The sequence below is a fragment of the Sorex fumeus genome, unplaced genomic scaffold, assembly GCF_029834395.1.
Source record: "Sorex fumeus unplaced genomic scaffold, SorFum_2.1 ptg000044l, whole genome shotgun sequence".
Taxonomy (NCBI): Eukaryota; Metazoa; Chordata; class Mammalia; order Eulipotyphla; family Soricidae; genus Sorex; species Sorex fumeus.
Window position 1 is genome coordinate 45,085,334 of NW_026606101.1, and position 14,417 is coordinate 45,099,750.

At 46.6% G+C, this 14,417-nt stretch overlaps 1 protein-coding gene across 4 annotated transcripts in view; it reads left to right on the forward strand.

Annotated features, from left to right (window-relative positions):
- The window catches only part of USP13 (ubiquitin specific peptidase 13), a 133,727-nt gene that overhangs the window by 65,892 nt on the left and 53,418 nt on the right, over window positions 1-14,417 (forward strand). For all 4 annotated transcript variants that reach the window (XM_056121841.1, XM_056121839.1, XM_056121840.1 and 1 more), the window contains 4 exons: window positions 906-1,000; window positions 2,215-2,402; window positions 7,421-7,492; window positions 7,879-7,972. In XM_056121841.1, coding sequence (XP_055977816.1) covers window positions 906-1,000; window positions 2,215-2,402; window positions 7,421-7,492; window positions 7,879-7,972 — 449 coding nt within the window. The remainder of the gene's footprint in view (window positions 1-905; window positions 1,001-2,214; window positions 2,403-7,420; window positions 7,493-7,878; window positions 7,973-14,417) is intronic.

A 14,417-nucleotide genomic window follows, 5' to 3' on the forward strand; every position in this document is an offset into this window, starting at 1 on the left:
GTGATTCCTTTTTTTTTTTTTTTTTGGTTTGCGTTTGTTTTTGTTTTGGGGTCACACCTGGGGGTGCTAAGGGCTTACTCCTGGCTCAGCACTCAGGGATCACTCCTGGTGGACTCGGGGAACCATACGGGATGAAGGGGATCGAACCCGGGTTGTCCGCATGTGAGGCAAAAGCACTCTCTTCTGTACTAATCGTTCCAACCCTCATGACCCCACCCATAGTTCTTGGTCAGTGTGAATGGACCTGAGGATTTTATGCCACTGGTGCCCTGGGGATGCAGGGGGATGACTCAGGCCACCAGGGCACACCTGGAGATGTGGGAGGTGGGCCATGGGGTGCTGGGGCTCTAACTCAGGCTCAGCAGTTGCCTTGACTGCTGAACTGCACCCCCCCCCCCCCCAGTTTCTCTCATTTGAAATGAGTTTCACTTTAGATGCTTTTTCTTGTTTCAAAAACCTTTAAGGGGCTGGGGTGAGAGTACAGCAGGTAGGGCATTTGCCTTGCATGCATCCGGTCTGGGTTCAATCCACGGCATCTCATATGTTCCCCCAAGCACTGCCAGGAGTAGTTCCTGAGTGCAGAACCAGGAGAAACCCTTGAGCATTGCCGGGTGTCACCCAAAAAGCAAAACAAAACAAAACAAAAACTTTTAAAACTTTAAGCTTCCTGCAATGGCAAAAGAATGACAAAATTTATTAAAAAAATATATATATATACACATATATCTGTGAAGAGGATCGGTTTCCTCCAGTCTTTTCCTCGGTTGAGTGAAACTCAGGGGAGGGTTTTGCTCTGTGCCCTCATCCTCCCCGCATGCCAAGTGTGGGGCAGATGCCCAGTACGTGAAATCCTGAGTGTTGACTTGCTCCCCGGTCTCAGTGCTTATTTTCTCTTCACTCTCTAGATGTTTACTCTTTTCAAGAAGAGGAGCCTGTTTCGGATCCTCACTTGGCCACGCACTTAGCACATTTTGGAATCGATATGCTTCACATGCATGGGGTGAGAAGGTGTCTCGTCTATTTTGCCAACTCCGGGGGAGGGAACGGTTGGGCTTAATTAAGTTCACTCCTTTCGCAGGAATCTTCATTTGACCGTTATAGGTTCCAGTGTGTACATTTCCTTCCTGAATGCAGTGAACAATTCCTTGTGATGTTGAATGTTTGGAGGTTTTAATAAAAAGAAAAAGAATGGTGCCTAACCACGTTTGATTTGGTTTGGTTTTGGTTGGGATTTACGTATAAAAATGCCTGCCTCACTGGATGGAGACTTGCATGAGTCACTCTTGGGTCACTGAGGGAGAAGGTCCAGGGAGGTGACCTTTAAAATGATCTGGGGCCAGCATCATTTTAATTAATTTCAGGAAGGTGGAAAGAGTAATCCAGCACATTCTTGTTGAGGGGAGAGCTTTGCCGCGTTTTTTTTTTCCTTTTTGGGTCACACCCGGCAATGCACAGGGGTTACTCCTGGCTCTGCACTCAGGAACTACTCCTGCAGGTGCTCGGGGGACCATATGAAATGCTGGGAATCGAATCCAGGTCGGCTGCATGCAAGGCAAATGCCCTACTCGCTGTGCTACCGCTCCAGCTCTGCTTTGCTGCATTTTATTGTGCTTTCACCTGGCTAGCTTGACTGAGTCTCATTTTTCTCACTGTGTGTGTGTGTGCTTTCTTTCCAACTCTCTCCTATTCTTTTGTATCTCCTCTTGCCCACTCACGTCCACTTTTGCTCTGATTCCTTCCACATTTCTTTAAACCTCCCTCCTATTTTACAGCTTCCCCCAGCTCCACGCCCCCACCCGTCCGCCACTTTTCTCTTCAGACACTTTGCTTTTTCACGTGCTGACTGCCTTTGGAATTATCCCACTTGCTTCTTTATTTTCACCGCCCTGTTTGGCTTTCTCCCCCTTCCTGTCTCCTTTCCTCTCAGTGTCTTTTGCTTTTAAGAATTCCAAGAATAGGTTTCATTTGTGCATTGTGGCAGGATCTCTAGAACCCAACATTTGCATTTCTGTCTACTTAGGTCTGCACTTCTGTGGCCTGAAACCCATTCGCATCGCTGGGCTCCTCACCTGCGCTTACAGACTTAAGTTATTTCCATGGTTAAGAGTGGGGAGGGGAGCAACAGTATCATTGCTGCCAGGAATGATGCAGAGAATATGATCTTGGAGTGCGCATCATGGTTAACAGTTTCGTTCTTCAATGGCTTTGCTGCAGACGGAGAATGGACTCCAGGACAATGACATCAAGCCGAGGGTCAGTGAATGGGAGGTGATTCAGGAGACGGGGACAAAGCTGAAGCCCATGTATGGCCCCGGGTACACAGGCCTCAAGAACCTGGGCAACAGCTGCTACCTCAGCTCTGTCATGCAGGCCATCTTCAGCATCCCTGAGTTCCAGCGAGCGTAAGTCCCTCGTCCCTTCCTTCCCCTGAAGACCTGGGCACAGGAAACACTTTTCTTCCTCCAGGCTTGGTTCATCTGCCTGTACTGGGGGAGCCCATTTACTTTTGGCTCAGAACCTTTTCCCATATCATCCTCATTCCGTTCTTGTGCCTAGTCTGGGTGGGAACATTTGTCAGGTGCTACGGCCATCTGGGAAGAGGAGAGCTTTGTAACCCTGAGAAGCTGCCAGGGTTGCTAGTAATGGCTGGCTCTGGAGACCATCATGCTTGACCAGAGTCAATTCATCATTCATCTTTTTTTTTTCTTTTTGGGTCACACCTGGCGATGCACAGGGGTTACTACTCCTGGCTCATGCACTCAGGAATTACTCCTGGTGGTGCTGGAGGACCAGATGGGATGCTGGGAATCGAACCCGTGACGGCCGCGTGCAAGGCAAACGCCCTACCCACTGTGCTATCCCTCCAGCCCCTCATCATTCATTTTTATGGCCACCCTGCCCTAGCATAAGTGGAGAGATTCAACCAGTCAGTTGGTCAGTGTTGCCCTGCCGGAGAGGGGGTTTTCATAGCGAACATGAGATTTTCATTTATTTTGAAACTCAAAATGTGGGTCCAGCTGGTGCCATTCCTTGGACCTCTAGGTTAATGCCATGAGGCAGAAATGGAAATGGAGCGGACTTGGACAGGGCCGTGGTTTGATAAGTGGGATTTTGCTTTTCTAGTGATCGATGCTTATTGAGTTCTCTGGGGATGTCAACTAAATGAGTTGAAATAAGTCCCCACACTGGCCCCTCTCTGTTCCTGGGAGTGTCCTGGCCTCGTGTCCTCCTCGCTGAGCTTCTGTGAGACTGCTTTCTCCGCAGAGCCAGGGTCAAGGACAGTGTCTGGGTTGCTCTCTTCCTTAGATTGTCCTTAGGCCAGGCAGTGCAGACCCCCGGGCCCTGGCTTGTGCGCTGGCCGACAGCGCCACCTACCTGTAGAAAAGTGGAGGTTTCCGAGTACGTTTTCCCGTGGCTCAGAATGGAAGAGGATGCGCGGGTGAGAAGGCAGACAGTCCCCTGGCTGCAGCGAGCCAGTTTTCACCGCGATGGAATGGAAATGCTAATTGATGTATTAGAAGTAATTAGTAAAAGGTATATTAGGTATATATTTTATAGAGTTGGTTTTTGGATCACACCTGGCTGTGCTCAGGGCTTACTCCAGACTCTGTGCCCAGGTGTCACCCCTCGAAGGGCTCAGAGGACCATATGTGGTACCAAAATTGAACCCAGATTGCCCACATGCATGCAAAGTGAGACTCTACCCTCTGTAATATCTCTCTAGCCTCTCTCTCTCTCTCACTCTCTCTCTCTCTATCTTTTTCTCTCTCTCTCTCTCTCTGTCCCACCTGGCGGTGCTCAAGGCATACTCTTGGCTCTGTGCTCAGGGATTGCTCCCAGCCATGCTTGAGGGACCCTATACAGTGCTAAGGATCAATTTGGGGTTGTTAGTGTGCAAGATAAGCACCCTACTTTCTCTACTATCTCTCTGGCCCCAGTTTCCCGACTTTGGGCATCTGTGGTCAGTTTTCCACCCATTTTTCTTTTCTCTTTTGCATTGTCACGGAGGCAGAAAGAGTGGGACCGCTCTGCCCAGTGGGGTGCTGGGGTGGCATTCAGAGGTAACAGAGGACATGTTCCAGACTGGGGAAGCAGGTGTTAAATGTATAATAGCATAATAGACAAATGTACTAATGCATGATAGAACAGCTGGAACCTCATAAAGCTGATCGGTTCCATGAAGAAAAAGGAGGGAACGTGGACAGGGTGGATTTTGAAGACTGGACACATCGGGGGACATCCTGCCTGGCTTGTGTGCAGGAGCAGAGGGGACAGAGAGCCCCAGGCAGATGGGAGTATGAGTTTGAGACCCTTAGATGGGGAAGCCTTTCCAAAGCTGTCTGTGTTGTTTTATCATATGAGTTTTATGATCTATATGAGAAGTTTATGACTTAAACATGCTTAGCCATGTCTGATATGTGTATTACCATTTGACTGAGGACCAGGCTAGCTTCATTTTATGTGCTGCATGCACCAAAATTTCTTTTTCCTTTTTGTGGGGAGATCTTCCTGCGGTGCTTGGGGGCCCAGGGGCTCATTTCAGTGCTACCCCCCACTGGAGTGAGTGTAGACCTTATGGTTTTGTGCTGACAACTGGCACTGCTGGGGTGAGGGCTGCACCCAGTGGTACCAGGGCTCGAATTGGGGATGGCAGCTTGCAAGGCAAATGCCTTGGCTCTGGTTCTATCTCTCTGGACTCATAAGAGGAGAAACTGTTGTTTTGTTTTGGGGCCACATCCAGCTGTGCTCAAGGCTTACTTTTCACTCTGTGCTCAGGGATCACTCTCGGTAGGCTCAGGGCACCATAAGGGGTGCCAGAGATTGAACCCAGGTTGACCATGTGCAAAGGCAATCACCCTACTTGCTGTATTATTATTTTTGCCCAGAAAGGAACTTCCTTTTTTTTTTTTCTTGTGGAAAATCTTCCAGCAGATTTTTTCTTGCAGGGGTGGTGGTGGTGGGACATCCCTCTGAAGCTTCTCCTGGTCAGTCTTGACCAACTGGGACCATGTGGTGTTGAGGATTGAACCAGTGTCAGCTGCATACAAGACAAGTACCTTAACCCTGTTGTGTTACTATGCCCTCGTCTTTTCTTTGATTCTGAGACTGAGATGTTGGGTCTGTAAGCCACAGGCCCCTTCTCCCTAGCAGACCTACCTCAGTGGCTCTGGGCCCCGGAGCGCTGTCTCCATTTCCTAAGTAGAAAGTGACTCATAGACAGATTAAATGACTATTATACAAGCACATTGTCATTTGGGAGCGTCAGTCTGACTCCCCGATAGACTGCTGCCGGAACCCAGTTTATAAGTCAAAATAATTTTGATGATCAAATATCAGTAAATCAGTGTACAAATTTAGTCACAACTAGAGATGGATTATAAGAGAGCAAAACTCTCTTTTACCCTTTTATAGAATTTCTAGATAATATATTAAAGGTATTATAAGGGCTAAAAAAGCCTCCTTATTTTAAAAATAAATTAAAAAATTTTTTTTAAATTCTGTGGTATCAGAGAATATTTATCATCAATTTGAATATTACTAATAAAAATTACTAATATTTGAATATTACTAATAATTGAATATTATTAATAAAATAGTCTATCCTGGCAGCAAGGAGTTACCCTCTGTTAACTCTGTTTCTACTCCACTGGTTTTGCTGCAGAAGTAAAAGACTTTTTAATTAATGTCTTTTAATAATGACTTTTCCCAGGAAGGTGTTTCTTATTTTTGGGTTTGTTAGGTCTTCTTTTTTTTTTTGGCTTTTTGGGTCACACCCAGCGATATTCAGGGGTTACTCCTGACTCTGCACTCAGGAATTACTCCTGGTGGTGTTCGGGGGACCATATGGGATGCTGGAAATCGAACCCGGGTCAGCCGCGCGCAAGGCGAATGCCCTACCCACTGTGCTATCGCTCCAGTCCTGGTTTGTTAGGTTTTAAGATACGATTGAGGTTGGGTCGTCAGAGAGTTTCTGAGTTTGTCATGCTGGGTATGATTGAGAGTTCTTCAGTGCAGTCTCTGGATGTCGATACTTTGGTTCTTAGTTTGGTTTATCAGTTATTTGGATCTCGCTCTCTTAATAATTGTTAGATGTAATTATTACTCGGGACCTTTCCAAACACCTTTTCAATAAGACTTAATTTGTGAGTGCGTCTCTGCAGGGTGTGTTGACTGGACAGAGAGTTTGTGGTTTTCTTAGGGGACCCGGAGCTCGGGCAGGAACAGCAGGCAGTGGGGTGCAACGTAGCTTGGAGCCCGGCTGCCTGGACCACATTGGGCTCTGTCCCTCCCTCTCGGTGATGTTGAAAATTGCCTGATTCCTCTCATCTCTGTTTCTCATCTCTTCAGTGGAGTGACCATAATAATCCCCACTGCAGTTGTAGTAAAGACTCAACAGACTGCCAACTGCCATCCTTACTGTGATTGTCATTTCTATTTCTTTTGGCACAATCGGCCACTTCCTAATTAACTTCACTATTTGTTTTTGTGGTTGGCAGTTGTGAATAATAAGCCAGCAGGCTTTGGCCATACCTGACAAGGCTCCAGGGATTTCTCTTGGCTGTTCATGCAGCAATTACGCCTGGCTGTACTTGGGGATACCGGGAATCCAACCCCGGTTGTCTGCCTGTAAGGCAAGCACCCTCTCTGCTGTATTATCTCTCCAGCCCCTTTAAAAAAAATTTTTTTTTTTGGTTTTGGTTCTGGACCACACCCAGCAATGCTCAGAGCTAATTCCTGGCTCTGCACTCAAGGATCAGTTCTGGTGGGCTCTGGGGACAATATGGGGTACCAGAGACTGAACCTGGTTTGGCCGCATGCAAGGCAAAAAAAAAAACCTTACCCACCGTACTATGGCTTCGACTCTATAAATCAAGGGTTCTTGACGCCAGCTCTGTGTTAGAATCACTTGCAGAACTTTAAAAAGTTTCCACACCCGGGGCTGGACAATAGCACATTGGGTGCAGTGTTTGCCTTGCACGCCGGCAGCCGACCTGGGTTCGATTCCCAGCATCCCATATGGTCCTCTGAGCACTGCCAGGAGTGATTCCTGAGTGCAGAGACAGGAGTAATCCCTGAGCATCGCCGGGTGTGACCCAAAAAGCTTAAAAAAAAGTTTCCAAACCCCAGCTCTGAACTCTATGCAATGAAATCAGAACATCTGGGGCGACTCTGACTTTGGCTATTTTTAAGAGACTCTTTAGGTCATCTGACTTGCTCCCAGGCCGGAGACTCATTGATTGAAAGGCAATATTTTAGGGAGATTCATGAGGCACTGCAGAGGCAGCATCTCAGGAAGATTTTCGCTTCAGGTAGAGGTTTTATTTTGATAGTAAGGGAAGAAGGTCTTTGTGAGAAGGATGATTATTTTGCTTCCATTCTCTTAGTTCCTGTGTTGTGACTGTTGCTTGTTACTTTTTAGGTATGTAGGAAATCTTCCAAGAATATTTGATTACTCTCCTTTAGATCCTACGCAAGATTTCAACACACAGATGCAAGTACCAATTGCAAGGTTGCGGGATGGGTGGGGGGCGGCAATGGGGTTGGGGGGATGGAGGCAGGGGGGGAGGCTTCTTTAATAAAATGTGCAGAATGTTTATTTCTGAGTTTCAGCATTAAGGCAATTCTCTTTTCTTCTTTATTTTCCTTTTTAAAAGAGCATTCAAAAGTGATAAGTGTTCTTATTTTTCTAAGAATAAAGAACTAGAAATAATCTCAGTAGTGCTGAGGACATTAATATCAAGCTCAACCAGCCCATTTGGGAATTACTGAGATAAAATGTTTCACCTGAAAGCAAAGTGGGCTGATTTAGATGTATTGATAATTTTATTATGCCTAAGGGTAAGGCAGCAGTGACCTTGTATTGTGTCTCTCATCCAGGACTAAATTGGGACATGGCCTTCTCTCAGGCCAGTATTCAAAACCTCCTGTGAAATCTGAACTCATCGAACAGGTGATGAAGGAGGAACATAAGGTATGTGTGTGACAGGTAGGAAGGAGGGAATCTCTGCTAGCCAGAAGGTGGGTTTCCTGTGCTTCGGCAAACGATGACTATAAGTTTAGGATGGCAGTTTCATTGGTCTGGGGTATCTGTCTCCATGATCTTAGAGATTATGGTGAGGAATAGCCAAGCAGGGGTTTGTGACATAGTGGTTTCATGGATAATATGTGAATTCCATTATTAAAGGGTCTCAGAAACTCTGTCTCTCATTCACGAGCACGGTCACGATCACGACCATCCTGTTATTCGTCAATTGCCTCGAGCAGGCCCCAGTAACGTCTCCTTTGTCCTAGCCCTGAGATTTTTAAAAAAGTGCCATATTCAAGGCTATTTCAGAGTTAGGAGAATGAGACCCTTCATTGTTACTGGTATTTGGCATATTGGGTACGCCACGGGGAGTTTGCCAGACTCTGCCGTGTGGGCAGGTTACATTCTGTCTCTCATTAAAAAAAAAAAAAAAGGTCAAAATTGATGGAAGAAGTTTTTCATGAATATTAACATTTTCTCCTGATAATACAATCTTGGCTCTTTCTAAATCTCAACTTTGTTTGCTAAGACTTTTCTAATTGGTCATAAACCACAAATGGTTCTAGCTGACCCTAGTGTTTAGGATTCGAAGATTCTGGGAAACTCTCACTTTTGGTGAACTACCAGGGTAATCACACTAAAGTCTGAGAAACTCACTTGACCATTCAGCCACCATGAATAGATTTGGGACTGGAGAGGTCCTACAGCAAGGAGGGTGCTTGCCTTGCATGGAGCTTGATCCCTGGCACCACATTTGGATCCCCAAACCCTGCCATCTGTGATCCCTGGTTACAGAGCCAGGAGGAAGCCCTGAGCACAGTTGGGTGTGGCTCAAAAACAAACAATAGATAAGAGTAATTTAAATATATATATTCCCCTCCTACCAGCTGTTCTTGCATTTCACTTCCTATGCCTGTCGGGTGTTGGGTGGGCCACTGACCCTCCCTGGCTGCCATCACAGCTCCAGCACTTGCTACTTACAACCTGATTTTTTTTTCTTTTTTGGTCACACTTAAACCAACCGTTCTGTAGAAGGAGAGCGAGGATGGAGAGGAGATAAGTGCCTGTTCATAAAGATGCCGGCTTGCTGGAGAAATGGTGCAAAAAGGAAAGGGAGATTATGAAGGGAGCATTTGGAGGTGGTATTGGGCACAGGGAAAGAAGGGAGGTGGGTGGAAAGGTAGGCAGTTTTTTTTGTTTTTTGTTTTTTTGCTTTTTGAGTCACACCCGGTGATGCACAGGGGTTCCTCCTGGCTCTGCACTCAGGAATTACTCCTAGCCGTGCTCGGGGGACCATATGGGGTGCTGGGAATCGAACCCAGGTTGGCCGCATGCAAGGTAAATGCCCTACCCGCTGTGCTATCGCTCCAGCCCCCTTGGCAGTCATTAAATTAAACATTTTTATCTTGGAGCTGGGACATGACTCAAAGTGCACATGCTCTGCTTGTGGGAGCCCCGGGTTCAGTCCCTGGCACTCGTGGTCTTTATGAAAAACCAGGAATAATCTCTGAGTACCATTCTAAAACAGCCCTTGAGTAACTCCAGGTATGGGCCCCAAATAACCTACCTTCCTCCTCCCTTCAAGAAAAAAACCTAAAATTAATATGAAGACTTTTTCACTGACACAGCATTTCATTATAATGTGATGTTTCCTGTGTATATCATCATTCATGACCATCTCTATGTACTGCATTAGGATCATCACTAAAAGTCTTTCACTATAAATCCGAGCCCTAATTCCTAGTTACATCTTCTTCCCTCTTTCCTCTGGTAGCACTGTAGCACTGTAGCACTGTCCTCCCATTGTTCATTGATTTGCTTGAGTGGGCACCAGTAATGTCTCCACTGTGAGACTTGTTACTGTTTTTGGCATATCGAATACGCCACAGTGAGCTTGCCAGGCTCTGCCGTGCGAGTGGGATACTCTCAGTAGCTTGCCGGGCTCTGAGAGGGACGGAAGAATCTAACTCAGGTTGGCCGCGTGTAAGACAAATGCCCTACCCGCTGTTCTATGGTAACCAATAATTTTATTTTACAGAGCAAAATATTTTTTATTTTTATTTTAGCTCATTCATTCATTTTGTTTCTTTTTTGTACCACAGGTGAGTGGAACCATGTAGTGTTGTCTCTCTGACTCATTTTACTTATTTTACTCAGCACAATGTCTTCTAGCTCCGTTTATCCTGCTGCAAAGGGCAGGGTTTAATATTTTTGTTTTTGTGTTTTTCTGGGGGTGGGGGAGGCACATCCAGCAGTGCTCAAGGGTCACTCCTGGCTCTGTGCTCAGAAATCAGGAATCTGAGTTTTTTGCTTTTTTTTTTAATGGCTCTATTTTTACTTTTTTTGAGGTACTCTTTATTGCACTCTATAATGGCTGCTCTAATTTACATCCCACCTTTAGTGAACAAGGGTTCTTTTCATGTGGAGGGGGCTTCCATGCTTGCTCAGGGGGCCGGGACCTCACTGGTGATTCTTAGCCAACCACACTGACATTTCAGTTCAAAGACCCACAAACCATGAGGTGCTTGGACTTGAACCCAACTAGGCTCATGCTTCACAAGCATTCCAAACACCGTCCTCTCTCCTGGCTCCAGAAAAAATTATCTAACATGGTTCAGACACATCACATTTTCAGTCTATGAACAGAGACTGCTTTGGACTGTTGCGTCTACCCTGCCTTTGGATTTAGTGACCTTTGAGCTGTCTGTCTGTGACCTTCAGGGCCCTGAGCCTTGCCAGTGGAGCCCCTGCTCTGCCAGGCTCCAGGGGTAACCTGGAGCAGACGGGCCATAGCAAACCTGCACGTGTTTGCTTGGCACTGAATCTCCACCTTCTCTGAAACACTGTTTTTTTTTTTTCTTTTTGGGTCATACCTGGCGATGCACAGGGGTTACTCCTGGCTCTGCACTCAGGAATTACTTCTGGCGGTGCTCAGGGGACCATACGGGATGCTGGGAATTGAATCCAGGCCGGCCGCATGCAAGGCAAATGCTCTACCTGCTGTGTAATTGCTCCTGACCCTGAAACACTCTTTTTGTTTTGTTTTTACTTGAGGGCCATACCTGGTAGTACTCAGGGCTGACTTTTACCTCTTGGTCAGGGTTCATTCCTGGTGGCGCTCAAAGAACCATATGGAGTGTCAAGGACTGAAAGGAGCTTGGCTGCGTGTAAGCTCGAGCCCTACCTGCTGGACTGTCACTCCGGGACACTGGGACTGTGTGGCAGTGGCAGGCCGTGTGGGAGACTTTGTTGGCTGCCCTTAGTCACAGCCGTCCCTTTGCCCGGCACATATAGTCCCAGGCTGGCTGCCATCTACCTGGGAGTCATGACCTGGCTGGGACACTGGGTATCTGAAGGGGTGAACCTTGATCTAGGGGATACGTAAAATCCTTGCCTGTTCCGGGTGCCATGATCTAGCTGTCTTGAAGAAAGATGTTGGATATGTGGCATAAAGCAGGTCCTAGCGGGGGTCGGGGGGGGGGAGGCATATCCAACAGGGTGGGTAATGAGAGGGTCTTCCATTCACTGAGACTCCTTTACCATTCAAGGGAGAGCTGGAATGGGCAGTCCAGCTTTCATCGTGACCCTCGAGATGTTGATCTCAAGTTGTTACCTGAATATGTCATCCCTAGGAAAGTCTGAAGACAGCCGGCTGTTTCAGAGGAACAGTACGGAGAGCATATTTCTTTTCCCAGGGAGCAGGGTCCCTGGTCAGGTGGTCTCGCCTCTGGCCTTCGCTCAGGCCTCTGGCGTTTGCAACTTTGATGAGCCTGAAATGCTCAGAGTGGAAAGGAACTGTGTAGTTGCAAAGAAGGGGCTCTGTTAGGAAAGGAATGTGGAGGGGAGGAGACGGAGCATGGAGAGGGGCAGGGCTGTGTGGTGGGAATACCATAGGAGTGTTCCACACCACTACCAAGGACACCAGTAACGACTCAGTGCTTCTGAAAGGCTGGGCCTTGCCTGCCTGTGCACGGAAGCAGGAACTGATGCAGAACCATGGGTCACACGACCGAAGGGTCACAAAGCCTCTGAATGGCTTTGCTATGATTTATGCCCAGAAAGTCTGTGCCTTTTTTCCATCTCACATTCATACACTCACGTACCATCCTGGGCCCTAATAGTTGTTTTAGTTTTTTTTCCTGCTCCTTTGGTCACACCCAGCGATGTACAGGGGTCACTCCTGGCTTTTCACGCAGGAATTACCCCTGACAATGCTCAGGGGACCGTGTGGGATGTTGGGAATCGAACCTGGGTTGACCATGTGCAAGGCAAACGACCTACCCGCTGTGCTATCCCTCCAGCCCTGCTTTAGTATTTGTTTTAGGCACCATTGTGGCAGTGTGTGGGTTACCTTAGATGGTGCTAGTATCTTGGTTTTATCAACTCTGATTTATAACTCAGGTCATTTCTAGAACATATGGTTCCTGGTATTAAGTTGTTCTGCTAGAAACCAAGATGAACTAGGTTTTTGGTTGCTTTTGGTTTGGGAGTTATACCTGGCAGTGCTCGGAGCTTACTGTTTGGTCCACACTCAGGGATCACTCCTGGTGGGCTTGGGGTACCATAGATAGTGCCAGGGATCAAACCCGGGTTGACTGCATCAAGGTAAACGCCCTACCTACTGCACTATCCCTCTGGGCCTCCTGTAACATCTTAAAGTGAGTTTTCGAAATGTAAGTAATAGTTTGGGGGAACGTCCTCTATTTGTCTGGCAGGAAATTTGGGGTTTGGACCTCGGTTGCAAATGACAACATAAGGGTGTGGTTGATTGAAGGTTAAGGTTCAGTTAGGGGGTGGGGATAGCTGCAGTGGTTGTGCACATGCCCAATATGTGCAGGGCCGGGAGTTTGCTGTCACACCTTGCATGGCTCGCACACCAGCTGTGACCATCCTGGAACTCCTGGTGTCCACCCTCTTGCACCCCACCCAGCACCCCTTGCCCGAGCCTTGACCCTGATCTGTACCACCGCTCTAGTCCAGACTTGTCCAGATTCATGTCAAAGCCTCTGACAGGTTGCTCGCCCCTGAATTCCAGGCTCGAGTTGGTGAGTGCGAGTGGACAGCGGCTGTCTGCTTTCTTGAGACAGCGTTGAAGCAGAGAGCCCGTGGAAAACTCTGGGAAAGATTCTGAACACCATGGGCCTCTCTAATTTGAGCTGATCTGTTTTGCAATTGCTGATTGAGAAAGTAAGTATAGTAGCCTATAAATACGACAGGCTCCTCAGGTGGCTGCTATTTTGGAGGCTGTTGTGGCCTCCCTCTTGTAAAGTTAGCCGGTTGGAAAAACCATACTCCAGGTGCCTGAGATTTGCCCACTGCGAGCGCGTGCTTCCTGAAGGCAGAGCCCAGCGGGGAGACCATGTTGGTGTCTCCCTGTCATGTCCCTGGGCTGACGGGCCTCCCGCAGTCCTCAAGGGATGCCAAGGACCGTCCACCAAAGAGGAGACCTGGCTTCTGTGATTCAGTGTTTTGGGTCTTATTTTAGCATTTTCATTTCTTTTAGGCAATTACCTTATCTAGAGCCTGGACTAAAAAAAAGTATTTAAAATTTCAAGTTCACACAAGGATAGAAAAGAAAAGTACAATGAATCTTTGTACCATTGGGTAGCCTTAGCAATTGCCACCTTGCCAATCGGGTCTCATCAATTCTACGTCAACTCTATGCTTCCTGCTTGCTTCTCTTTCTCTCCTTGCAGTATTTTTATAGTACTTCATTTGGGGGGGCTGGGCCACACATGATGCTACTCAGGACCTATTCCTGGCTCCGTGCTCAGGGATCCTTCCTGGCAGTGCCCTGGGACCATGTATAGTGCTGGAGATGAGTAAGACAGAAGCCTGAACCCTTAGATATCTCAGGGTTTAATCTTAAAATATTCCAGTAGTTTAAGATAAAATTCAGGCATCCTCCTTCATACCCGTAAATATTATTGTTTGCACCTATAATTACAACACTTTCTTTTTTTTTTCTACTTCTATTTTGAAATTTTATCTGAAATTCTTAATTATACATACATAGCCAATTTATTGTAATTAAGCAGGGGAAGATAATAACGTTGGAAGAAAGCTGTCCACTGGATCCTGGACTGAGATGTGGCAAATAGTCTGAATCAAATTTATCTACAAAGGGTGTATCTCTTTCTGTTATCAGACCTTTATAATAGAAAATTAATCTTGAGATTAGGTTACCTGAAACCTGAAGTCTAATCAAAAACTTTGTTAAACTTTTATTGATTTATTACATTTAATCACATAAAAATTTTTATAAATTTACAGAATTTGTTCAGGAATACTGCAAAAATAACTACAGCTGTTAAACACTAACAGTATGCAACATTGACAGGAAACCACGTGGAGGGAGAAAGATCTAATTGAACTCTAGTTATTATATAAT